A 26,716-nucleotide genomic window follows, 5' to 3' on the forward strand; every position below is an offset into this window, starting at 1 on the left:
ATGCGGTGTAGGAACATGTTCTTCTCATTTAAGGCATCTCTTTGTGGCTGTGAGGCTGCCACCGGTCTGAGTTTGACAGTTAAATGGAATGCCAGCTAGCAGCTTTAATTGTGTGAGTAAAATTATGTGTGTGTGTGTTTGTATGGGGGGGGGGTATCAGACACTCTGGGGTTCGAAATGTCCCCTAGTTTTATGGCTGTGCTCTCACCGCAGCCCTCTGAAGACAGGGCATTTAAAATCAGGCCAGACGCCTGGTCGCAGCCAGGCCTCTGCTGTTAACACTTAAGGGGCCTGAAAGAGGCCTCACTGGTGTCCTGGGAATCCCTGTCAGAGGGTGGGTGCGAGTAGGGGAAAACATGTGTTACTGCAACTTTGGGACAATAGATCAGATCTAGCAAAAGAAAAAATTTAAATCTATTCCTTCCATCAAAGCAACAAGGTTTTGGCAAAACAGTAAGTTAAAAAAACAGCATCATCACTTTTTTTGTAGTGACATTTTATTCCTTGTTTGTTGTTTTAATATGCTTTTAGATTTTATGCGGTATTTCATAAGATTTCTTTTTTCCAATCTATAAATATTCTATTTGTTTATTTATTTATTTATTTTTGCAGTGTTCCCTCCCCTCCTACCCCTGGTAACCAACAAAGAAAGCGTCCTTCCATATATAAACCTTTCCTTGACTTTTTACAATAATGAATTAATACAATATTTGTCCTTCTGTAATTGACTTCTTTCACTCAGCATAATGCCCTCATAAGATTTCGTAGACTCTTCATTTGCAGATATTAGCTATGTGTTAAAACTTTTGTTCAGTGATAAATAAACCAGCTTATCAATTGCCTCTCCCCAAATATATTGATGTACAGAATTAAAACCTCATTAAATTTATATATGTCAAAATAAAATTTTTGTACATCATATTAAAGAACATTACTTCAAATATTACAAATTGTCCTAGATTTGCTGTAATGAATTTTGATAAATAACCTTATTCTTTTTGAAATAGTTTCAGATAAAAAGAAAAAGATTATAGATCATCATTCGATATCTTGTCTAATAAATTTGCTACCTTCAGTTTCACCCAGAAAATATTACTATTTCAACTCAACTTTTGTTGGTTGAGCATGTTCCTGCTATAGTTTCACCCAGAAAATATTACTATTTCAACTCAACTTTTGTTGGTTGAGCATGTTCCTGCTATAGTTAAATGCTGAGAAGAGGTGGTGAAATCTTCACTTAGCACTTGTGCTGCTCATACTTGGGGAACTCATAATTATGTTATCAGACATCTGCGTAATTTAATTCGGAATATCATCTGTACCCATGGAGGTCCTTCAGTCTACTAAGGATTTAGTGACATGCTCCTCCTTCAGTCAGAGAGAAAGTAGTTAAAATGGTTATTTGGTCGTTGATATCCCTTAGGATGTGAAACAACTATATTTTGCTCGGTTGCAATTCACATTAGAAATATTAACCAACATAGAATAATAGGTTGGAAGCAAACCGTTTGCATAATGGGTTTTTGTTTTCCCTTTTACATCTCCCCCAAATACTTTCCTGTAGCAGTTACACTTGCATCTGAGGCCCATGCCTACGTTCTGTACCTCAAGACCGGGATTATCACTTTGAAAAGGATAGTCCAACCCGATGAATGAGAAAAAGCCATAGAGTTTTCCCAGTGGAACAAATAATAATTGTCCCTTCATCACACTCTTGTCATTTACAAATACCTAGGAATAAATATAAACGGAATAATTTTTAAAAGTTTAGTTTGTCAGTAAAATTTTGCTTCAGTGTATGGGGGTGTAGGGCCTACTGTCTTTGGGCTTTTGTATATGGCTTTAGAAGTTATTTTGACAGTGGCCATTAAAAGAGTTGCCCTGGAGGTTCCACAAGGTAAATTACTTGCAGGAGGAGCTGTGCTTCCCCTGGAGTGAATTTTCTCCTTTACAGATGTCATTTAGAGTGAGTTACTTTTGTCAGAAACAGCCCTTTTAGAAAAGAATGAGAAATACCCTACCTTAAGGTAAAATCTTGGTACTGAGCCACCTGTCCTTTTGGTATCAGAATTTAGGGAGTCGATCATTTTATTTATCGTTGTTTATTACCTGAATTTCCATATTCTGAATCTACTACTGCAGATCTTTTATTATCTTTAGTTAGTTAGTTAGTTCTTTTATTTTTGATGACTTATGAGGAGGTGTTAAAGATAACAGTTCTTTGCAGAAGGAGCATCTGAAAAGGTTTTGTTTTTGTTTTTTAATCACTTTCCACCTGGAAATCTTACTTTCTCTTGTCATTCTTTGAAGTCCTTTTACCTAATTCTGGAAATTCCAAGATTTGGGTGTGGCCCCATTTCTCTGCCCAGACAGACATATGTTGATTTTAGCCAAAGAGGGTTCTGAATAGTAGATCTGCTTTACCCAAGTCCAATTTGGGACCTTTTCAAACTTCCAGTAGTTTATAGGCAAATGGGGTCTGCTCATAGATTCATTGTTACAAACCAGCCCCAGCCTAACATCACATGGAGGACTCTGCCTTGTGTGTGTCTGTGTGTGTGTGTGTTTGTGTATGTGTGTGTGTGAGAGAGACAGAGAGAGAGAGAGAGAGATTTTCACTTGGCTAATATGAGGCAAAAAAAAATAGAGAAATAAAATGTAAAGACCCAAGCAGCCCTGTGTGATGGGAAATGACTGTCTCAGATAAACTCCGATTCAGGCTTTCTAACTTAACTTTTCCTTCATACAGCTACATTATTTTGATCATCTTCTCTTGCACATTATATGTATGATCTTGACATGTAGTCAAACAAACGTCACAATTACTTTGCAGCTTTACGTTCTGTAGCCCTCTGATTGTTTATATTATTCATTATGAAGGTAATATTTTTATTCCATCAATTCTAACATTTCATTGATTACACCATGCTGAATTTTTAGACAGTGATCAGAATGATATAATAACTAAATCTAATCTTTTTAAAAAACTTAGTTTTGAAAGTCTAGTTCTCGGTGGTGAGTCCTAAAAGAAATGTTTACAAACTTTTAGTTAGAAATGTTCACAATTTTATCATTTATTATTTTGCATCAGCAGCAACAGCAAAGTTGCATTGCATGTGTATCTGACCACCTTGATTAGAATTATCTTAAGGTGTTAATATGTCTTGTTTTTGTTTCTTTTTCCCCCCCAAGAATGATTCAACTGTATTTCAAAGTTCTTTACACCTACAGCTAATAGTTAATGATTGTCTATTTTTTGTTACCAAAGGTTTCTGAAGATTACCTCTTAGATTTACTAAATTTAGGTTATAAAGGAAAATAATTCATCTATATCATTTATATTTCTCTACTGTTAGTTTAAAACAAAACGTTTGGTTTGGTTTCTAAGGTATTTTTTGCATGTTCTACTTTTAAAAAATATTTTCTATTTTTAGAATTAATTTTAAGAAAAAAGGCACAGATGTTAAATTATTTTGGCATAGAATTTATACTTTGATTTATAGAGATCAAAAGAACGAGTATTTTCCCGTCGCCCTCTTTGAACTAAACAGCAAGAGAACACTACAAGTGTGTCACGCATACTTTCTACTCACAGGTAGACTCACCCAACATCTGCCACCTGTAGGGAGTCCTGCCTCGCACCTGTCCTTTCTCTGCCAGACTCTTCTCCACATTCTCAGTGGTGTTTCGCCTCTCCTTTCATCCTCATATTTGTAGTGAGAAACTACATCTGTCAATTCTCTTTTAGTGTCATGTATATGTTACAAACCCTAACTACCCCTCTTTCAATTAGGCTCATGGTAAACAGTGTTGCCTATTGTTCAGAACCCTGGTGGTTCCATAAACCCAACAGAGAGACTCCTTGCCGCACTCTGAACAGTACTCCCCCCCATGCCCATGTTGCCTTTCAAGGTCAACTCTTACTATCTGTAACAAACCTCTGCTCTGTGGCCCAGCTTCCTGGGCCTGGCACACATGTACTGTGGTGAGCTTTTTTTGTGCCTAGGACTGGTGGCATTTCCTACACATCCTTATGAAAGTATGCCTGCTTTCTCCTGATAGAAACTTTTCTCCTCAGGCCTCTCTAAATGGCACTGCTTTCTCCCTCTATGTATGCCACCTCATGTAAACTAAAAATTTGGGGGAGAGGCAGTCTTGATTTATTTTTTCACCTTTTATTATGGAAATTACCACATCATCAAAATTAGAATAGTTTAATGAAGCTTGGTACTGTGTGCTTGGGAGTTTAACAGTTGCTAACTTTTGGGCTCTGGTAGCATAGACTTGACGGCACATAACAACAACAACAACTTTCGGGCAGTCCTGATTGATCTATATTCCTTATCCCATTCCTTTCATTCAATGCATCCTATATTTACCAATATAGGATTACTTAGAAGCAAATCCTAGGCATAATAATTTTATTAATAAGTATTTTAATATGTAATTCTAAAAGATAAAGACTTAATTTAAAACAAAAACAGTATACCATATGTTGTTGTTGTTGTTACGTGCCATTGAGTCAGACCCAACTCATAGCGACCCCTCCTTGGGTTTCCGAGGCAGTATCACTACGGAAGTAGATTGCCCCATCTTCCTTCCGAGGAGTGGCTGGTGGGTTTGAACCTCCAGCCTTTTGGTTAGCAGTCAAGTGCCTTAGGCACTACGTTACCAGAGCTCCTAGTATACCATATAGCACCTAAAATTTTTTACAAGTAACTCCTTAATGTCATTAAATTTCCAGTCAGTATTCAAATTGCCTTGATTATCTCATAAACTTTATTGAAATGTCATTGGTTAGTTCAAATCAGGATCCAAACACGGCCTATTCAGTACTGCTTTTAACCTATAGTTTTATTACTCTTCATTTTTTCCGTGCAATTATTTATTGAAAAACTTCATCATTTAGCCTGTAGAGTGCTCCCCAGTGAGATTTTGCTAATTGCATACTTGTGGTATCATTCACACATTCCTCTATCTCCTATATTTTCTGTAAACTAAAGTTGATGAAGATCCAGATTTGAACTTTTTAGCAAGAACACCCCATGTGAAGTGGTATGTATCCTTCCATCCAGAGGCAAATGGTCTAGTTATCATCTATCTGTTAGCAGTTGCAAAATAGTGGTATTCTAATTCATTTATTTAGTGAGTTGGTTACTCTGAAATATAGTTTGTATAGAAAAGGATACATGCTTGATTCTTTCCTTTTGTTTACCAGATTTCAGAATAATTAGTTGGCTCCGTAGCATCTTTAAAAGGTGGCTAATGAGTTCTGCATTTGTCTTGAGTATATTTTGAATGACTAAATTTCCATATTATAAATGACTCACTAATTTTTGATAAATTGTGTTATCAGCTTGGTTGCTCTTGGTTGTTTTCTTCCCTAGGACAGATACTGGAAGTTACTCATGTTTGTACCCCATGAGGTTCCCCATTGTTACTAGTGTGTGGTAACCCAAAAATAAACCAGTTGTGCTGTTGATTCCAACTCACGTCAACCGATACATGTCAGAGTAGAACTTTGCTCCATAGGGTTTTCAGTGGCAGTGATTTTTCAGAAGCAGATCAGGCCTTCCTTCTGAGATGCCACTAGGAGATTCCAGCCACTAATCTTTCAGTTAGTAGCCAAGTGCTTAACCATTTGTACTGCCTGGGATTCCCTAGTGCATGGTGGATGCTTTTAGAAACAAACAAACAAACAAATGACAAAAAAAAGAAAACTTGTTAAATAAATGGCTACCATTTTCTTAAGCTGTAAATGGGAAAATGATGACAGAATAGGTTAATGAGATGAACATCTAGTCCATGTGTGTGTTTCCCCAGGCGGGCTTCAGTCCAGCACTACCAGAGCAGATGAGTTACTCTCACGTAAGGACCCTCATGAATTTTCTTTGCTCCTCTTCCTGGTTGCCCCTACTGCTCATCCATTAAATCCTGGTGTACCTCTGTGTGTTTGCATACATGAGAAACACAAAGGAAAACTTAAAAAGTGAAAGAAATTAGTGGAAAGTTACTGAAGAGGAGGCAAGGGGCAAAAAAAAAAAAAAAAAAAAGAGTAAGAAAAGTGAGAAGTACAGAATATGCGTAAGAGGCAGAGCATCTTCAAAAAACTCCTACCCCTGTATGGTGGGGTTCCTTGAACCAGGAAGGCAAGTTCTGCAGCCACAGAGAATGGGAATGGCAATTTCACCATAGGTGAAGGGAAACAAGCCCTCTCCCCCACAAGCTGCAGGTGGTCCAGTTGCTTAAAAAGATGGCTTGCATGGTGCAGTGATTTAGTACGCAGCTACTAACTGAAAGGTCAGCTGTTGGAACCCACCAGCCACTTGGTAGAAAACACATGTGACAGTCTGCTTTTGTAAAGATTACAGCCTTGGAAACCCTATGGAGAAGTTCTACTGTCCTATGAGTTGGAATCAACTTGACAGAAAAAGGTGGGTTTTTTTGTTTTTTTTTTTTTTGGTTTCACATTGTATATTCTCATAGCCAGTTTTTGATATGTACTTCAGTTTTCCAGGACTCAAATATGTAACAGCAATTAACTATATTCAATATTTAAAAATACACCTTGGAAAAACCTGAAGCATTTTTATTCTAAAGCTTGGTGACTTAAAAAGTGATTTATGGTTTGTTGGACTGCATCTTTCAACTTTAGTTGAGGAATTAGTATTCCTATCACTAAGAATCTGGTACAGCCTGAGAATGTCACACTTAGAAGAGGACCTCAGGCTCTTAACTGGGCCTCAGTGATCTCAATAGTAAGCCATTTGCCATGTGGGTTTCATGTTGCCTTCTTCATGATCAGCAGGAAGATCATTGTATAGTAATGTCATCTGACTACTAGTGAAAGAGCCCCTAAATAATAGTCACCATCCTTTCTGCTCACTATTCTTAGGCCATGACTTCCAGCTCAGAATCACCTGATAGTCACAAAATGGCTTCTGACCTCCAGCTATCATATCTTGTTCCAAGAAGGGGGAAGGAGGAAAAGCAAAAAGGTTTCTCAGCTGAATCAACTCCCAGTTGTAAGGAACTTTCTGTAACGTGAAAGTTCAGCGACTTCTACCCATATACATTGGCCAGTACTTAGCCACCTGGCCACCAATGGAGACTTGGAAATTAAGACTTTTTTACTGAGACAGTTCTGGAAAAAGAACATTGGATGGGCAACTACTATCAGTAAGAATGGTGCAGCTCGCATTGATTCATTCATTCAGTCAGTCATTCTCTCAACAAATCCTGATAGGGGGCTTACCAAGTAACAGACACAGTGCAAGCCATTAGGTGTTGGTTTGAAATTTCAGTTGTTTCTTTCTATTTTTGAGATGTGATTCATTGTGAAGCAACTTTTATAGCATTTTTATCTTAGATGTTTTTGGTAGCTGTGTCTTGTGCAAAATCAGACCCACAAGAGCCTAGAAGACCTGAAAACCTACTTGTTGTAGGCCTGATAGCAATAACAGTCTCACTGTGCTAATTGGTCTCTCCAGCTCTCCATTTGTATATCCTCATTAAAAGGCAAACAGGCTTCAGAGGTAGCAGGAGCAGATACCCAAGCCCGTTTTATAGTTAAAGGCACCAAGGTGTGGAGCTGAAGTTATATGGTTTACAGGAAGTATGACATAGGTTGCCTGAGGCCAATCCTAGCTTTTACTACCTCTCATTGGAGGGTGTCCAGTGTGGTGAGGGGGAAGGAGGTTAGGTTCCCCAGGTCTGCAACCAGAGGAATCTATTTTAACAGGCAAATCATATTAATTTTACACCTGGTTAAGACTCACCATTAGACAGAATAAAATCCAAACTTCTTGCCCTGCCCCACTAGGTCCTAGACAGTGTAACCTCTGTCAGCTCTCTGAGCCCATTTTCTACCCTTAATCACTAACTCCACTCCAGTTACACAAGCCCCCTTTCTGTGTCATATTTACATACAAATCTTCCATAAATTTGAGCCTCTGTTTTCTGTTAGTACCTAAACTTTCTTGTGCCTCAAGGCCTTTGCACTTGGCTATGCCCTCTGCCTGAAACACTCAGTTCCTCTCAAAGTCTTTATATGACTGACTCTCTGCCTTTCCTTGGAACTCAGTTCAAATGCTACCTCCTCAAAGGCTTTCAATGATGATGTTATCTAAGATATATTTATCCTACCCTCACCCCCTACATGTACCCAGTTAAATTGCTAGTATAATTTTAGTTCTTTCATAGCATTTCCCTTATTCTGAAATTACCTTGTTTGTTTATGTGTTTGTTATTTCTTTCCTCTAGAATATAATGGAGCTCTGGTAGCATTTTGGTTAAAGCATTGGGTTGCTAACCACAAGGTCAGTGGTTCAAACCTACCAGGTGCTCTGTGGCAGAAAGATGAGGCAGCCTACTTCCATAAAGATTTACAACCTTGGAAACCCTGGGGGTCAGTTCAGTTCTACTCTCTCCTATAGGGTTGCTGTAATTATGAATCAGCTCAATGGCCATGGGTTTGGTTGGTTTGTGGTTTTTTTTTTTTTTTTTTTTTGCTAGAATATGATTTCCTTGAGGGCAGGGACCTTATCTGTCTTGTTCAACACTTTAATCCCCAAAGTGTAGAACAATGCTTGGTTCCTAAATGTTCAGCAAATACTTATTTGATGAATGAAATTTCTTTACGATATGGAACTTTAATTTCCTTATCTACAGAATATGGATGATAATGCCTACAGGAATTAAATGAAACCATAAATGTTACATTAATTAGTATAAAGTATTGGTATGTCAAGATAAAATCTACCCCTGTATTCAATATGCAGATTTGAGATCACCCTGATAGCCTGTAAATTCCTCAGCTATGAAAGGGGGATAGTTTTACCTAACTTCTGGAATGGTTGTGAGAAAAAAATGAGATAATAATGTACACTGCTTAATGTAGTGCCTTACACATAATAAATATTCAAAAAAAGCTTACCAACTGTGTGACCTTGGGGAAGTTACAAATCTTTCATAAATTTGAGTTTCCTGAGAATAACTCCCTCCTCACAGGAGTGTAGTAAGGATCAAATATTACCTATTAAACACAAACACCATACATAGAAAGGTAGATGCATCAAACTTGCCAGTGTCTAATAGAAGCTTCTGTGATGATGGAAGTGTTCTGTATCTCGACTGTCCAGTACAGTAGTCACTAGCCACATGTGGCTACAAAGCACTTGAAATGTGGCCAGTGTAACCCCGGAACTGAATTTTTAATTTAATTTAATTTTAATAGCCACATGTGGCTAGTAGCTAACCATATTGGAAAGTGCAGACTAAGGTCTTGAGCCTGAATCTGAGAACCCCAAAGATCGGTAATTTTTTTTCTCCTTTTATCTCCTGTACTGTTGCCTTCGAGTCATAGCAACCCTATGGGACATAGCAGAACAGCCCCATAGAGTTTCCAAGGCTGTTATCTTTACAGAAGCAGGTTGCCTGGTCTTTTCTTCTCCAGAATTGCTGGTAGATTCAAATCACTGACCTTTTGATTAGCAGCCAAACACTTTAACTACTGCATCACCAGAGCTCCTTCCCTTCTGTCTAGCTCCCTGAGAATATGTTCCTGAATCTATCTCCAGCGATATGAAAATATATGCATGTGCTAGAGATAAAAACAGCTTTGAAGTGAACGGTTTTTTTCTCAAGGTCCATATTTCAAACGCTGTCTATATCTCGCACTGTCTAGCAGTGGATGTCTATGCATCTGCTCTACCCTATGGGACTTTAACACAGCATCTAGGCCACTGCTAAGAATTCAGCACAGCATCTCCTGACAAGAAGTGCATGGCAACATCTCCCCACATACTTGAAGGTAGAACAGGGGATGTCTGGGAGATAAAGTGATACCTGCAAATTTACCTAAAAGCTAGGTCATAACTTTCCATTCCATGACTGCAAATAACCAAATCATCCATAATATACTAGGTGTGTCAATAATAGATTTTGGGTGAATAAATGAGCAAATGATTGTTAGTTACAAAAAAAAAATGCAAACCAGAATTTTGAATGTTGATTTGTAACACATCAGTGTGGCTGATAACAATTCCAGAAATAGTCTGATTAAGGTGAGTGCATAAAAACAATAATCATGTTTTAATGAGTTTGGAATGTTGCAACATCTGCTTTATGTTTCTGAAGAATGGAACAAGTATTAGGATTCTGAAGGAAAGGATGTAAGTTTTAAGAGTTTTCCATTTTGATTATATGAGTACTTCTCATCTTAGAATTTCTTGGTTTGGTTTCATTTTAGAAACTTTGTCTTTAGATAATGGTGCTATAATTTTTCTACATCATGGAATTCTGAGATGACTGGAAGAATCCAAGGGCCTTGATATTGGAAACTTTCTTCGACACTGTAATTAGCTTTTTTAATTCATAAATAATTCCTCTGAAATTATTTCCATAGATGTTTAATTAATTTAATTAATTAAATTTTATTCAAGTGGGTTTATACAGAACCATATGAATGTTTTTTATAACGAAGCATCCATACATTGGAATTATAGGTAACGTTGCTTAAAATTCTGCCCCTAAAGTAAAAGCTGCTAAAACTAAATGATCAGATTTGGTCAGTGGTTCTGAGTGGTGGTCAGTTTTGTCCCCAGGAGACACTTGACAATATCTGGAGACATTTTTAGTGTTACTGGTATCTACTTGGTAAAGGACAGTGTTGTTGCTAAATACCTACAGTACAGGACATCCCTCACAGATGTCAGTAATACTGAAGTTGAGAAACTCAAGGACAGTGATGAGAAGAGCAGAAGCAATTGCAGGTTGTGAAATGGATTTGGAATTATTTCACGTATGGTTTGCTGTGCTAGATCTGACATATAGGGTCACCCAGAATTTCCTGGGGCTTCACATAAGCAAGAGCATTTTGAGCAGTCTTCAGAGAATGGAGGAAATGTGTGCTCAAGGACAATCTTCCTCTGATTAAAGTAGGTAGCATAGGAGCTCTGGTAGCATAGTGCCTAAGGCACTTGACTGCTAACCAGAAGGCTGGTGGTTCAAACCCACCAGCCACTCCTCGGAAGGAAGGTTGGGCAATCCTACTTGCGTAGTGATACTGCCTCAGAAACCCAAGGAGGGGTCGCTATGAGTCGGGCCAACTTGACGGCTAACAACAACAGCATAGTGCCTAAGACACTTGACTGCTAACCAGAAGGCTGGCGTTTCAAACCCACCAACCACTCCTCAGAAGGAAGGTTGGGCGATCTTCTTCCGTAGTGATACTGCCTCAGAAACCCAAGGAGGGGTCGCTATGAGTTGGGTCCAACTCGATGGCACATAACAACAACAACAACAACCTTTTCCAAATAAATGAAATGTAAATTTACTTTGCATAGTTCCAACATCTTGCTTTTAAAGAGGGAATGGTATCTTGAGGGCCATAATCCGCACTAAAAACTTTTCTCCTTTTTGAAAAATTTCCTTTAAAATGGTCATATTTGTAGAATCAAGGTTGTGAAATATTTCAGAGGATTAAATATTGTGTATGCTGGGAGCTATGGCAAACATACAGGTGATTAGTTCATCTGTGAACTAACATTTGAAGTTTGAGATGCTGGCCAACATAGTAGGTATGCCACAAAGTAGACTAATGGAGCCTTTTAAAATCTTTGCTTTGATGTAGTGTGTAATGTAAATTTAAACCATTACTCATTTCTATTCAAAACACATATATAATTACATGTATGTGAATGTATGTGTTCCTATTTTAAATACATATACATTTCTGTATACACACGTGTCTGTATGGCAGTCATTCTGACACTCAAGTCAAGTTTTGACATTCTGATAGAAAAATAATTTTTGGAATTATAGCAGTGTTTCTCAATCTTTTTAAAATTTTATGCCCTCTTCCCCCCAGCTAAGGTGATTTTAAGACACGTTTCCTAACTGTGAAATTTTAGTGCCATTATACTGTGTATCTGTTTGTGCATGTATGCATATTTGTGCTTTATATGTAAAAAGAATTATTTTTCATCCCCAAAGAACCAGTTTTCAACCCTTTGGGGATAATTTTGCCCCTTGATAATACATGTATTTATTAGAGTAACAGAGCATTGTGATTCCACAGAGTGCTTTGTATTGTATAGTATGACTTTACAAAGGGCAGTAACTTTTCTACACACCTCAGTTATCAACAGTTCTCTTTCATCTGAAAATTTGTGTCTAGTTGCATCTCTATTTGGCCCATCCTTATCCAAAAGAAATTGTAAAAGACAATTAAATCATATGAATTTTAACCTGTACTTAAATATTGTTGCTGTTAGGTGCCATTGAGTAATTTTGAACTCATAGCAACCCCGTGTGACAAAGTAGTACTCCCCCATCGGGTTTTCTTAGCTGTAATATTTATGAAAGCAGATTGCCAGGTCTTTCTTCTGTGGAACTGATGAGTGGATTTGCTTTAATTAGTAGCCAAGTGCTTAATCATTTGCACCATTTATGTACCATAAAACTCACCCTTACAAAGTATACAATTGAGTGGCTTTTAGTATATGCATAGAGTTGTGCAACCATCACCACATCCCAATTTTAGAATATTTTCATCATCCAAAAGGAAACCCTGGTTAAAATGAAAACTTTTGTGCTTACTTTTATGTTTACCATCAAAAAAAGTGAAAAGGTAACAAACAGAATGGGAGCAAATATTTGCAAATCATAAATCTAGTAAGGGCTTGTACCTAGAATATATGTTATTGTTGTTGTTATTTGCCATTGAGTCGGACCCAACTCATAGCAACCCCTCCTTGGGTTTCTGAGGCAGTATCACTACAGAAGTAGATTGCCCAACCTTCCTTCCGAGGAGTGGCTGGTGGGTTTGAACCGCCAGCCTTCTGGTTAGCAGTCAAGTGCCTTAGGCACTACGCCACCAGAGCTCCCTCACACATACTAGGATGGCTTTAATTAAAAAGATAGACAATAGCAAATATTCCCAAGGGTGTGGAGACATTGGAACCCCCTCATATATGGCTGGTGGGAATGTACAATGGTGTAGCTGTTTTGAAGAACAGTTTACCAGTCCTCAAGAAGTTAAACCTGGAGTTACAATGTTGTTGTTATGGTGTGGCGTTGGGTCAATTCTGACACAGTGACCCTATAGGACAGAGTAGAACTGCCCCGTAGAGTTATCATATGATGTAGCAACTCCACTTTTTCTAAGAGAAATGAGAACATATGTCCACCATATACTTGTACATGGGTTTTTTTAAGAGGGCGATGGAATGGTCTAAAATTAGATTGTGGTGGTGGTTGTACAACTCTGTAATATACTAAAAACAAGTGAATCGAATTGTACACTTTAAATGGGTAGATTATATGGTATGTGAATTATATCTCAGTAAAGCTATCTTTAAGAAAAGATTAAAAGAAGCAAAAAAAGAATATTCCCCACCACCATCACCTATTAGCAGTCACTCCTCATTCCTATCTTTTCCCCACAGCCTGTGGAAACCACTAATCTGCTATTGGGCTCTATAATTTGCTATTCTGGACATTTCATGTAAATGGAATTATATAAGATGTGGCCTTTTGTGCCTGACATCTTAAATTTAGCATAATGTTTTCAAGGACCATCCATGTATAGCATGTACCAAGACTGCATCCTTTTTGATTGCCAAGTAGTACTCCATTGTATGGACAGATGATATCTTGTTTATCCACCCATCAGTTGATGGACATCTAGGTTGTTCCTACTTTTTAATACTGCTATGAGCATTGGTGGACAAATTTTTGTGTGGACATTAGTTTTCAGTTCTCTTGGTTATATACCTGAAAGTGGAATTGTCCAGTGATATGGTAACTCTAGGAGCTCTGGTAGCATAATGCCTAAGGCACTTGACTGCTAACCAGAAGGCTGGTGGTTCAAACCCACCAGCCACTCCTCGGAAGGAAGGTTGGGCAATCTACTTCCATAGTGATACCACCTTGGAAACCCAAGGCGGGGTCGGTATGAGTAGGGTCCAACTCAATGACGCATAACAACAACAACAACATGGTAACTCGATGGTTAACTTTTTGAAAAGCTGCCAGACTATCTTCCAAAGTGGCTGCACCATATTACAGTCCAGCTAGCAACTGTATTTTAAGTGAAGAAAGGGTATATACTCCTTAAAGCAAGTTTCTCAGGTCCTCAGCCAGATTCTCCCCTTCCCTGTCCCTCACAATCCCTTAATTGGCAGACAGAAGTTTAAACTCATATTTGTAGGGCTTTACCAACCCCTTCTTGAAACACACATGCACTCACCAGTTTCCAGACTCTCTTGAATCATAGATTCTACCCAGCAGCTTTTCCTGAGCACCTCACTGACAGAGCAGAGCACCTTTCTGACAGAACAGAGCACCTGTGAGAGCTTTTCCTCTTTAATAATAGAGTACCATCCTCAGGCCTCTATCCCCTTTTGAGAAACTCATCTTAAGAATATACATGAAGCTTTCTTAATTCTGAGACTTTTTGGCTACATACATCTATATTTTCTATTTCAGATAGCTTTTTTTACACTCCACATCCCTACACCAAACAGCACTCTAAAGTGTAGTTGGGGCTTAAATGAGGGGCTGGTCCAGCCAGTGTCTGTTTCTGACACTTGCATAGTCCAGTGAGTGCAGTTGGGGGATCCTCAGTGTGGTCAACCATTAACAGTTGCTGTGGAGTCAACTTTAACTCATAGATAGCCCTGTGTGTGTCAGAGTAGAACTGCTCCATAAGGTTTTCAGTGGCTATGATCTTTCAGAAGTAAATTCCCAGCCCTTTCTTGGGAGGTGCCTCTAATAAAAACAAACCAAACTCATTGTCATGGAGTCAATTCCGACTCATAGCAACCCCCACTGGGTTTCCGAGGGAGTAAATCTTTACAGAAGTAGATTGCCCCATCTTCCTTCCTCTAGGTGGACTCAAATCTCCAGCCTTTTGGTTAGCAGTCGTGTGCATTGATGGTGGTACCACCCAAGGACTCCAGTCAGCCATTAAACCAAAAAAAGCCAAACCAGTTGCTGCTGAGTCAATTCTGACTCATGATGACCCCACATGTGCAGAACAGAACTGTTCTGTAGGATTATCAAGGCTGTGAACTTTCAGAAGTAGATTTCCAGACTTTTCCTCTGAGGTACCTCTGGCTGGGTTCCAAATACCAACCTTTCAGTTAGTCGAGTGCTTAACCATTGACACCACCCAGGGACTTCTAGTCAGCCTTTACATGGCCTCAAAACTATTTAGGTTTTCAGCCTCTCCCACATCTTGGGAGTAACAAATTCCATATGTGGATTACTCTTGGTTCACCTAGTCTTTCCTTTTTCTTGTTCCAAGATGGCCTCTGTAAACCTTTGAGGATTGCTGCTTCGGTCAGCCTACAGATTTGGTGCAATCTGATTATTCACCCTTTCTGTGCCCTTAATGATAGAGCAAGATGTTTCCTTCCAATCTATATAATAAAAAGTCCCAGTGCCTTTAGCCCATGCTTACATGTCAAGTATCTGTGTATGTACTCACAGTCTCCATGTCCTGGGCAGGCTGTTCATCTCCCCAAGGCAAAATACACCCCTCTGGGCTGGTACAAAGTGGGCATGTATTGCTCAATGAATATTGCTGAATGGAGGAATATGTTTTGTTTTGTAAATGCAATGTGTGTTCCACACATCACTTATGTGCTACACATAACTGTGTTCTCTTTTGTAGGCTATAGGCTGTACTCTGAACTGCAGTTGCCCAAGTTTCAAACCAGGGAAAATAAACCACCGGCAGTGTGAACAGTGCAGACATGGTTGGGTGGCCCATGGTAACTTTATTTTTTTCTTCTCTTTTGTATTATTTCTTCCATACACTTCTGTTTTTTTTTTAAGACCTGATTTAATGTCTAAGAATGAGAGCTAACATTTATAAGTGACTGCTGTGTACCAGGTAATACACTAAGAACATGACATATGTTGTCTCTTTGAATCTGAACAGCTTTGTTTGTTTTATTTGCCCCATTCTAAAGATGCAGAAACTGGTACATTAGTGCTATCATTCTAATAGAAATGTTCTTTGCTATCCAGTACAGTAGGTGCTGGCCTAGGGTTGCCAGATAAAATACAGAATGCCTAGTTAAATATGAATTACAGATGAACAGTGAATTACTTTTAGTATAACTATGTCCCAATGAATTTTTTAGTGTAAGTATATCCTACTTATTCATTGTTTATCTGAAATTCATATTCAGATTTAACTGAATGTCCATATTTTTATTTGCTAAATCTGACAACCCTACACTAGCCACATATGGCTACTGAGTATTAGATATGTGACCAGTGTGACTGAAGAACTAAATTTCTAGTTTTAATTAATTTAAATCTAAATTTAAATAGGCACGTGTGGGTTGTGACTAATGCATTGGATAGCACAGGTTTAGGAGGTTTAATTTGCCAAATCAGACAAATGGGAAGCAGCATATTAGGGCTCAAACCCAGATCTGTCAGACTCCCTAATCCAAGTGATTCACCTGCAGCCTCTAATCTTCCTGATGATCTATCCTCCTGATTGCCCACCAGCTATTTGTGTTTTTCCTGCCTTTTCTTTATTCTTTCCCAACTTGTGGCCATTCTGCTTAGAGATCTCACATTAAAGGGATTTGATAAAGGATAAAAAGAAAACTCTTAGTCCAGTTCATTTGATTTTAGCAGTTCCTGTGAATAACTTGGAGCTTGATAGCTATTAAGGTTATTAATCGTATGTGCTCTTGTGTTTTTTCTATTGGAAGAGATAATTGAACTTTAGCTACAGTCTACTTTTTACTCAGTGTTTCTCTTTAAAGTGTAGCTTTAAAAATGAAACTCTTCAATTTGATTTTTCAGCTCTAAGTAAGCTAAGGATCCCTCCTGTGTATCCAACAAGCCAGGTGGAGATTGTCCAGTCCAATGTGGTGTTTGATATCAGCAGCCTCATGCTCTATGGGACACAGGCTATCCCTGTTCGCCTGAAAATCCTACTGGACCGGCTCTTCAGTGTACTAAAACAAGATGAGGTCCTCCAGATCCTACATTCCTTGGACTGGACCCTTCAGGATTATATTCGTGGATACGTGCTACAGGTACAAGGCCATTCCCCTGGAAAGCCTTCTGAAATCTATGTCCACGTAACTTCTGTAACCCTGTCACCTACCAGTGCTATAACCATTAGTGATCATCCTTCCCTTTAACTCTATTTTTAATGATTTGAAACTCCACCTCATCGTCTGGGTGGAGCCCAGTGTTTTACCCAAGATTTCTGTGAAACTCCAGAATGTGGGAGCTTTATATTTTCTCTGATTTGGGTTTCACAAAGCCAGTTCTTCCGTAGTAAACCATTTGCTCTGTCTCAAGCGCTACCTTCTGTTATCTCCAAACTGCATACTGACAAGGAGTTCCTGAGTGATGCAAATGGTTAACATGCTCACTGGAAGGTCGGAGGTTCCAGTCCATCCAGAAGCACCTCAGAAGAAAGGGCTGGTGATCTACTTTTGAAAAATCAGCCATTGATCTCCTCTGACCACATGGGATCATCATAAGTCAGAATCAACTCATTGTCAACTGGTTACTGCTACCTAATGACACAAGACACTATATATCAGATGTTGAGGGTTTGGGGGTGAGAACAGAAACTTACATTACAGAATTATATAGCAAACAACTTCTAGTTTCATGCTACACATTCTTGTTTTTCAAAGCCCTCTGCCATCCAACTGCTGCTTTTTCTTCACAGACTCCATCATCATGTGATATTCTTGTGTATTCATGCTTGTGGTATTCATGCTCTTCACTCTCTCCCTTCACGTTTTCTCTCCTTTTCTCCATTGTTCCATGCCCATCATTCCTTCTCTCCTCTCTTTATTTTGGAAGATAGTTTTACCTCTCGTTCTAGACCACGCTATGGGGATAGGCCTCATGCTTTATATCCAAAGAAACTATCAAGGTGTTTTCCCAAGCAAAGAGCATATTTCCAGATATGAATTATATTATTTTTTTAACATATGGAATAGCTGTAGCATTTTTTTCTTGCCCCTGTGCTAGAAAATGTCAGCTAACTTTGGTAACAATTTTAATGAAATGTGGGAATGAATGTATTTCCAAGACTAACACAGATTTCAGCCTTTATCAGGTAGTCCACATCATTAAAAAGAATATTATTAATTAACTTAGATCCTGTCCTGCGTGCTGAGTGCATATTCACCCCTAATCCTCAAAATAATCTGACAAGGTAGTGTGTATGTTATCCCCATTTTCAGCTTGAAAAACCAGAGGTTCAGAGTGTATGAAATCTTGTAGGAAGTCACTCATCTAGTATGTGGCAAACCCAGAATTTTAACCCTCTTTCTTTCTAACTCTAAAGCCCATAATCTTTTCTCTTGAAATAATTTTTGTTCACCTTGAGTTCAGGGCCCCCAGCAGGCTGGAAACAACCTTTTATGTAGAATAGCATTATGATCTTACATTATGACATAGATCAATATTTAATGATCCTAATAATCTTGCTTTCTAGTGTTAGGATTAAAAATATGGAATCAATTACCTTCAACCTCTATTGCATGAAAAATTTATGATGTTACATTCCTCATCATCTTTGAAACTCTTACATGCACTGTGAAAAATCTCAGTGGGCCATCAAATACATGTTCTGTGATAAAATATTTATTGTAGTTTTAGGAAAAGTTAGACCTGGCTAGAGTTTGAAAGTTCTCCAACACTCCAGTATAATTACAGCTCTGCTTTGTGAGCATAGGCAATAGATCAATACAGGTTCATTTGTTTTCTGATGTTAGTTGCTTGGGGAGATTATTAAACTTGCAGCAAATGAACTTGAACTATACCTAGGCCTGATTGCTCTGTTTATACTCTTTAGATAAAGAAGTTACACATATTTTTATCTTAGTGAGAAAATTATTATGTCTAAGACAGAGGTACCGTGGTGGTGCAGTGGTTAAGCACTCAGCTGCCAGCCAGACGGTAGACAGTCCAAACCCACCAGCTGCTCCATGGGAGAAAGATGTGGCAATTTGCTTTTATAAAGACAACAGCCATGGAAACCCTATGGGGCAGTTCTCCTCTGTGCTGTAGTGTCACTGTGAGTCATAATTGAATCAACAGCACGCAACAACAACAATGTAAGAAAGCCATTGGTTTAAAACAAGATGGAAAATAAACACCAAATTCCCTGACTTAGCTTAAGTAATAAAATTTTATTTCTCTCTTTTGGACCAAATGTAAGACTGACACTTATATTTGTGCACTTTATTCTCTGTACAAAATTTCTGAACCAGGAGAGTGTGTAAGTGGAGTTGGACTCATCAAGCTTTGTGCTCATCCAGAGGGGGGAATCTTTTTTTTTTAACAGGCACACATGTGCCCTATAGGCTAGTAAAAGTCCTTGTGTTAGGAAAAATGGTGCAAAATAATAGATTGACCATACCCTTGAATTCTGGTTTGGATTTAGGACGCATCAGGAAAGGTTTTGGACCACTGGAGCATCATGACCAGTGAGGAGGAAGTGGCCACCTTGCAACAGTTCCTCCGCTTTGGAGAGACCAAGTCCATAGTTGAGCTCATGGCAATTCAAGAGAAGGAAGAGCAGGCCATCATCATACCACCTTCCACAGCAAATGTGGACATTAGGGCGTTCATCGAGAGCTGCAACCACAGGGGTTCTAGCCTCTCCACTCCCATGGACAAAGGAAGCCATAGCAGTGTACATCCCTTTGAGAACCTCATAAACAATATGGCTTTCATGCTGCCTCTCCAGTTCTTCAACCCCGTACCCCCTGCTCTAATAGGCTCACTGCCTGAACAGTTTATGCTGGAGCAGAGTCAGGACCAAAGTCAGGACCCCAAGCAGGAAATTCATGAATCCTTCCCTGACAGCAGCTATTTGACTTCCAATTCCACACCATTTCAAGTCGAAAAAGAGCAGTGTTTAAACTGTCCAGAGACTGTTACTCAAAAGGAAGACAGTGCCCATTTAAGTGACTCCAGCTCATACAACATTGTCACTAAGCTTGAAAGGACACAGTTGTCCCCTGAGGCCAAATTGAAGTCTGAGAGGAACAGCTTGGGCACAAAGAAGGGCCGGGTGTTCTGCACAGCCTGTGAGAAGACCTTCTACGACAAAGGTACCCTCAAGATCCACTATAATGCTGTGCACCTGAAGATCAAGCATAAGTGCACCATTGAGGGGTGTAACATGGTATTCAGCTCCCTGAGGAGCCGGAACCGCCACAGCGCCAACCCCAACCCCCGACTGCACATGCCAATGAACAGAAACAACAGGGACAAAGATCTGCGGAACAGCCTGAACCTGGCCAGCTCTGAGAACTACAAGCGCCCAGGTTTCACCATGACCTCACCAGACTGTAGGCCTCTACCCAGCTATACTAGCTCAGGGGAGGATTCCAAAGGCCAGCCGGCCTTCTCGAGCATTGGACACAATGGTGTCCTGTTTCCCAACCTAAAGACAGTCCAGCCAGTCCTTCCTTTCTACCGCAGCCCAGCCACTCCAGCTGAGCTAGCCAACACACCAGGAATTCTGCCTTCTCTCCCGCTGTTGTCATCTTCAATCCCAGAACAACTGATTTCAAATGAAATGCCATGTGATGCCCTCCCCAAGAAGAAATCCCGTAAATCCAGTATGCCTATCAAAATAGAGAAGGAAATTGTGGAAATAGCTAGTGAGAAGAGGCACACCCTCAGCTCAGATGAAGACATGCCCTTGCAGGTAGTCAGTGAGGATGAACCAGATGCCTGCAGCCCTCAGTCAGTCCATGCATCTGAGGAGCAGCACCTGCAGTTAGGACACGTGGGAAAGCCTCTTCTCAAAGGAGAGAGGCCTCACCATCTCAAATCAGTGATTGAGTCCAGTGGAACCATCCGCCGAATCCCCGACCAGGCCATGCACAACTCTGAGAAGGAGCCTGAGCAGAAGCCATCGTTGACTTTGGTGCCAAGGGAGGTTGAGGACAGTGACTGTGACCACCACCTCCCCCCTGGATTGGAGCACCTTGGTCCCTTTCCTGACTACATCAAACTGCAGCAGCATCTACTGGCTGGGAGCCTCTTCAGTGCACTGTCCAACAGGGGAATGGCATTTCCTTGTTTTGAAGATTCTAAAGAACTGGAGCATGTGGGTCAGCATGCAAAACAGAAGGAAGAAAATCGCTTCCAGTGTGACATCTGTAAGAAGACCTTTAAAAATGCTTGCAGTATGAAAATGCACCACAAGAACATGCACACCAAAGAAGCACATCTGTGCACAGTCGAGGGCTGCAATGCTACCTTCCCTTCCCGCAGGAGTAGAGACAGGTAAGACATTGGTTGGCAGTCATTTCTAAGGTTCTTAAATTTGAATGTGTATCAGAATCACCTGAAGGGCTGGTGAAAACGCAGGGTGCTGGGCCCCAGCCTCAGAATTTTTGCTTCAGCTGATCTGGGTGGAGGTCTGGAGTTTGTGGTTTTAACGCATTCCCAGGCATTGCTGAGTGTTGCTGATCTGGGGGATGTTGTTTAACAAACACAGGTCTACAGGCCCACGTTTCTGAATTTTCAGTTCCAAAATCTAAACTCATTTGGATTTATTGTGGGAGTGTTAACATAATATCACACAGTATATGCACCATTCTGCCTTTCTGATCTGAAATCTGAGAAATTCTGAATTCAGAAACACATCTGGCCCCAAAGGTTTGAGATAAGGAATTGTAAAGTAGTTCTCACATTGGTAGCTTGGGTAAAAGATAAATAATAATTTGAAGAAAATGTAGCTTCCCAAAATGTGTCCAATTTTCATTTCATAATTCAAAGTCCATCAAATGAAGCATGTCCTCTGATTCTAATTAATGATCTATATTTGAAAGGAGACTAACTTTAGAGATTTTTTAAATATTAAAATATGAAAGAATAAAGGCAATTGACCTTTATTCTTCAGAGTTACTTCAGAGTCTGTGATGTGTGGTTGAAAGATAAGAAAAGTATGTTGGTGCTGACTATTCATGATAGACAAACTGTTTACAAAGCACCTAGGTATAGAGGTTATCTTGTCACTCCAGGGGACCAGGGGATGGTGGCAGGGTTACCATGTGGCTCATGCTGTTCATAATGAACTTGAGTCACTTAACCACTCTCTAGGTCACCCTCCTCCCCACCCTATCAGGGAAGAGCCAGCATACCAAAGTGAACCCCACAGAGGCTTAAGGAAAGGATGAGCTATCTGATGAAATGCAATCTGATAGATGCTAAATCGTTTTTAGAATTTTAACGTGCTGCAGTTGCTCAAACAAGCTTGACTTTAAGCCCTTCAGCAACACTACTAACTTGTCCAAATTGCAATGCCTAATTTATTAAGAAAGAAAAAAATAATTTCCCACACACGTTCCTGAACAGGGCTGTTAGGAACACACTCGTTTTTAGTGTAGAAGGTAGAGAGCATAGGTGATATTAGTGAAAAACCACCAGAATACCCTAATTAATGAACCAGTTCCTTGCTTTCATTCTTCTTAGAGGCAAGAATGTTAATGAAAAAGCCATTGTTAAGAAGATGGGAGCCCTGGTGGCACAGTGGTTAAACAATAGCTGCTTACTGGAAAGGTCAGGGGTTTGAACCCACTAGTTGTTCCATGGGAGAAAGTCCTGGTGATCTTCAAACATTGTAGCCTTGGAAACCCTGTGGGGCCATTCTTCTCTGTCCTAGAGTCAGAATTGACTCGACAGCCATGGGTTTGGTTTTTATGAAGAAGACACAATCATATCAGTGATATTATCCTCAATATTTATGACACTGTTCTAGCCTAAAATATTTACTAAATTAGAAAGCATATTGAATTCAAGATACTTTTTTAAATATTTAATGTTTTCCTACCTAATGGTTAGATACAAGCCTCCTCTTGCATCAGAGAAAAGCATCTGGCATTCTAAATTAAAACTACTAATCCCAGTAGTCTAGAGCTTGGAATGCATTTTACCTGGAATCTGTGATAAAGATGGTACCATTTTAGATAGGGCTTGGTGAGCAGGCTCAGGTCCACCACCATTTTTATCGAGTCAGAGAGAACTGCATTGGTATAAGGATATCTGACTTCCCCTCCTGGAGCCACTGCTTCTGCCAACAGCAGTTGCTAGGACCCATCAGGAATTGTCTGGGACAGCACCCTGGATGCTTATGTAGACAACAGCTATGTATTGAACACTTTCTGTGACAGATGCTGGGGACCCAATCCCTATCCGTGAAGGCCTTGTAGCTGAATGAGGTAAGTGCTAGGATGGGGAGGTGTGGGCTACTATGGACAAACTGGAGGGCACCTAGCTGGACTTTGCAAGAAGTTAGAGTAGACTTCCTGGAGGAAGCATGCTGGTGAGTCTAAACCAGCAGCTGTCAAATGTTTTGGTCTCACAGCTCCTTTACAAACTTAAATCCCGAGTCCTCTCTAGAACTTTTGTCTGTTTGGGTTATATCTATCAATATTTACCAATTTAGAAATTAAAACAAAATGTTATTTATTATAGCCCTTAAAAACAATAATAAACCTATTATATGTTAACATAAATAACATATTTTTATGAAAATAATGACATTTTCCAAAACAAAAATTTAGTGAGAAGAGTGGCTTTGTTTTACATTTTTGCAAATGTCTTTAATATCTGGCTTAACAAAAGACAGCTGGATTTTCATACCTGCTTCTACCTTCACTCTGTTGTAGTATTCCATGTCTTGTTACTGCTAAAAAACTCCACTGTATGCTTATGAGAAAATGGGAGTGAAAAATGCAAATAATGTCGTAGTGTTGCTATGAAAAGAATGTTGACTTTGAGGATTCCCCTGAAAGGTTCTGAGGGATGATGAGGGGTGCTCATACCACACTTTAAGAACATCTGGTCTCTACTGATTTAAACAGTCAGAAGCCAGGGGAGAAGACATGGAGGAAGGGGTAGAAGTTGACAAGAATAGAGAGAGGATAGGCATTGGGGACAGCATTCGCAAACTCCTGGAAGCAGATAGCCTGGCAGATGATCCAGATGGCTTTTGCACTTGTGATGGACACCAGTCTTAGGGGACATGACACCTCAGGAAATATGTGTAAAACCCTCCAAGGCTTGAGGAGGAAAGAGAGGAGCCCACAAGTTAGCTCTTGGTATTCATGGGACACTAAAGAGTTAAGCACAGGACAGCAGGGATCTTTCTATACAAGGTTCCAGTAAATGTGCTGGTCTGACTTTTTTTTTTTTTTTTTAACAACTTGTATATACTGGAATCTGTATGTCAGTCTAGTGTCTGGTTTTCTGCTGACACACACCACCCCCTTCAACCCAAAATGCTGATACAATCACAGGCAGAGTTGCAATTGAGAAGAGCTGCTTGCAAAATGGGTGATCTGGGAGTAGAATTCTGATTATGACTAGAAGAATGTGTAAAGGGATAGAAGAGAAAAGTCGAAGAGTAAATTTTATACTTTTCTTTTTTAAAAAATATGTTTAAGTCCCGCCCTCATACACACGGCTTTGGAGATTCAGAAAATCCAATACTTAGTTATTTTGGTGAAGGTTTTTTTTCCAGTTTGACCTTGACATGTATTCTGATCTGTATTTGGGGAGATACTGTCCCTCTTTAGTATCATTTTTCTATCACCTTTAAGATGGTACCCCCAGGTTTTTCTTGTCAGAAGTTGGCCAGGGGATATCTAACTAAGGCCATTGGTTGACAAGTTATATCTAAATATCGTATGAGTAAAAGATTTGTGCCATAATGGATAGTCATTATTTTCCCTTCAGGAATAATCATTGGGTAAAAGATTGGTGGTATACTCACAGTGCTGCATTTGCAAAACTCTTGTCTGGTATATAGTGAAACATTGAAAATATTAACTAAACTCTGCAAATATGAACTAAACTCTGCACATGTGTGTGCGCACACACACACACACAGTTTCTAGTCAATCAGATTTTTACTGACAGCTGTAGAACTTCAAGGGTGATATACTTGCAGACAAATCTTCTAGACCAGCCCTGTGCAATAGCAATGTGATGCAGACCACATAGGTAACTTTAAATTTTCTACTTGCCATATAAGGAAGCCTGGTGGTGTAGTGGTTAAAGTCAACCAGAAGGTTGGCAGTTAAAAACCACCAGCAGCTCTGAGGGAAAAAAGACTTGATGATCCATTTCCGCAAAGATTTACAGCTTTGGAAACCCTATGGGGTAGTGCTACCCTGTCCTTTAGGGTCAAGATGAGTTGGAATAGGCTCAGTGTCACACAACAACAAGTAACCACATTTAAAAAATTAAAAAGCAGTGAAATAAATTTAAATAATATATTTAATTCATTACATCCAAAATACTGTTATTTCAGTATATGACACTAGCCAGTTTCAAGTGCTTAGTAGCCATATAGGACTAGTGGCTAGTATATTGGACAATGGAAAAGATGATATTTCCTAATCAGTTAATCAGTTGCCATGGAGTCAGTTTGGACCCAAGGTAACCTCATGTGTGTCAGAGTAGAACGCTATGATTTCCAATGGCTGATTTTTCAGAAGTAGATCACCAGGCCTTTCTTCTGAAGCATCTGTGGGTAGACACGAATCTCCAACTTTTTGGTTTATATCACCCATGGACTCCTAGTTTCATTAAAATGAAGTCGTCTGCTTAGTTTTCTTATGGATCGTGAGTAGCTTTCTTCTGGGATCTCCTGATTCTAGTGTCCCACTTGAATTGGTCTAATTGAAGAAGTTTAGCCATCCTCACCTATACAGGAAGTTACATGCCAATTAGGTGGTGGAAATTGAGGAAATCTGCATATTACAAGTGTGCAGCCTGTTGGCTTTCCTGGTGACTGTTAACTTCTGACAAGGGGTGAATGGCAGTGGATTGGTGTCCACTAAACATCCATTTTATGCTGCTGGGGCTTAAGCCCTTTACCATCACTATTCCCATGCCACTAGAGTTTTTCTCCTGGTATCCCTCTAGTATCTCCACTCAGAATGATGGCTATTCTTAAAGCATCAGCCCAACCTATTGCTAACCATCTTTTCACTTTTTTAGACACAGTTCAAATCTAAACCTCCACCAAAAAGTTTTGACCCAAGAAGCATTGGAGAACAATGAAGACCATTTCCATGCAGCTTACCTTCTGAAAGATGTGGCTAAGGGGGCCTATCAGGATGTGGCTTTCGCACAGCAATCTTCCCAGACATCTGTCATCTTCAAGGGAACAAGTCGGATGGGTAGTCTGGTTTACCCAATAACCCAAGTCCACAATGCCGGCCTGGAGAGCTACAACTCTGGCTCCCCAAGTGAGGGCACCATCCTCGATTTGAGTACTACCTCAAGCATGAAGTCAGAGAGCAGTAGCCATTCCTCTTGGGATTCCGATGGGGCAAGCGAGGAAGGCAGCATGCTTATGGAAGACAGTGATGGTAACTGTGAAGGGCCAAGCCTTATCCCCGGGGAAGATGGCTACCCCATCTGTGTCCTGATGGAGAAGGCCGACCAGAGCCTGGCCAGCCTTCCTTCTGGGTTGCCCATAACATGTCACCTCTGCCAAAAGACATATAGTAACAAAGGGACCTTTAGAGCCCACTACAAAACTGTGCACCTCCGCCAGCTCCACAAATGCAAAGTGCCAGGCTGCAACACCATGTTTTCATCTGTCCGCAGTCGAAACAGACACAGCCAGAATCCCAACCTGCACAAAAGCCTGGCCTTATCTCCAAGTCACCTTCAGTAA

The 26,716-nt window shown here is 39.8% G+C and overlaps 1 protein-coding gene across 1 annotated transcript; it reads left to right on the plus strand.

The window, feature by feature from the left end:
- On the plus strand, positions 1-26,716 carry BNC1 (basonuclin 1). Its single transcript, XM_007945102.2, has 5 exons — positions 1-78; positions 15,680-15,779; positions 16,834-17,069; positions 19,448-21,306; positions 26,032-26,716. Exons 1-5 carry the CDS (start codon positions 1-3, stop codon positions 26,714-26,716), a joined length of 2,958 nt encoding a protein of 985 aa, XP_007943293.1.

This window comes from Orycteropus afer, unplaced genomic scaffold (assembly GCF_000298275.1).
Source record: "Orycteropus afer afer isolate SDZICR_OR568_19922 unplaced genomic scaffold, OryAfe1.0 scaffold00132, whole genome shotgun sequence".
Taxonomy (NCBI): domain Eukaryota; kingdom Metazoa; phylum Chordata; class Mammalia; order Tubulidentata; family Orycteropodidae; genus Orycteropus; species Orycteropus afer.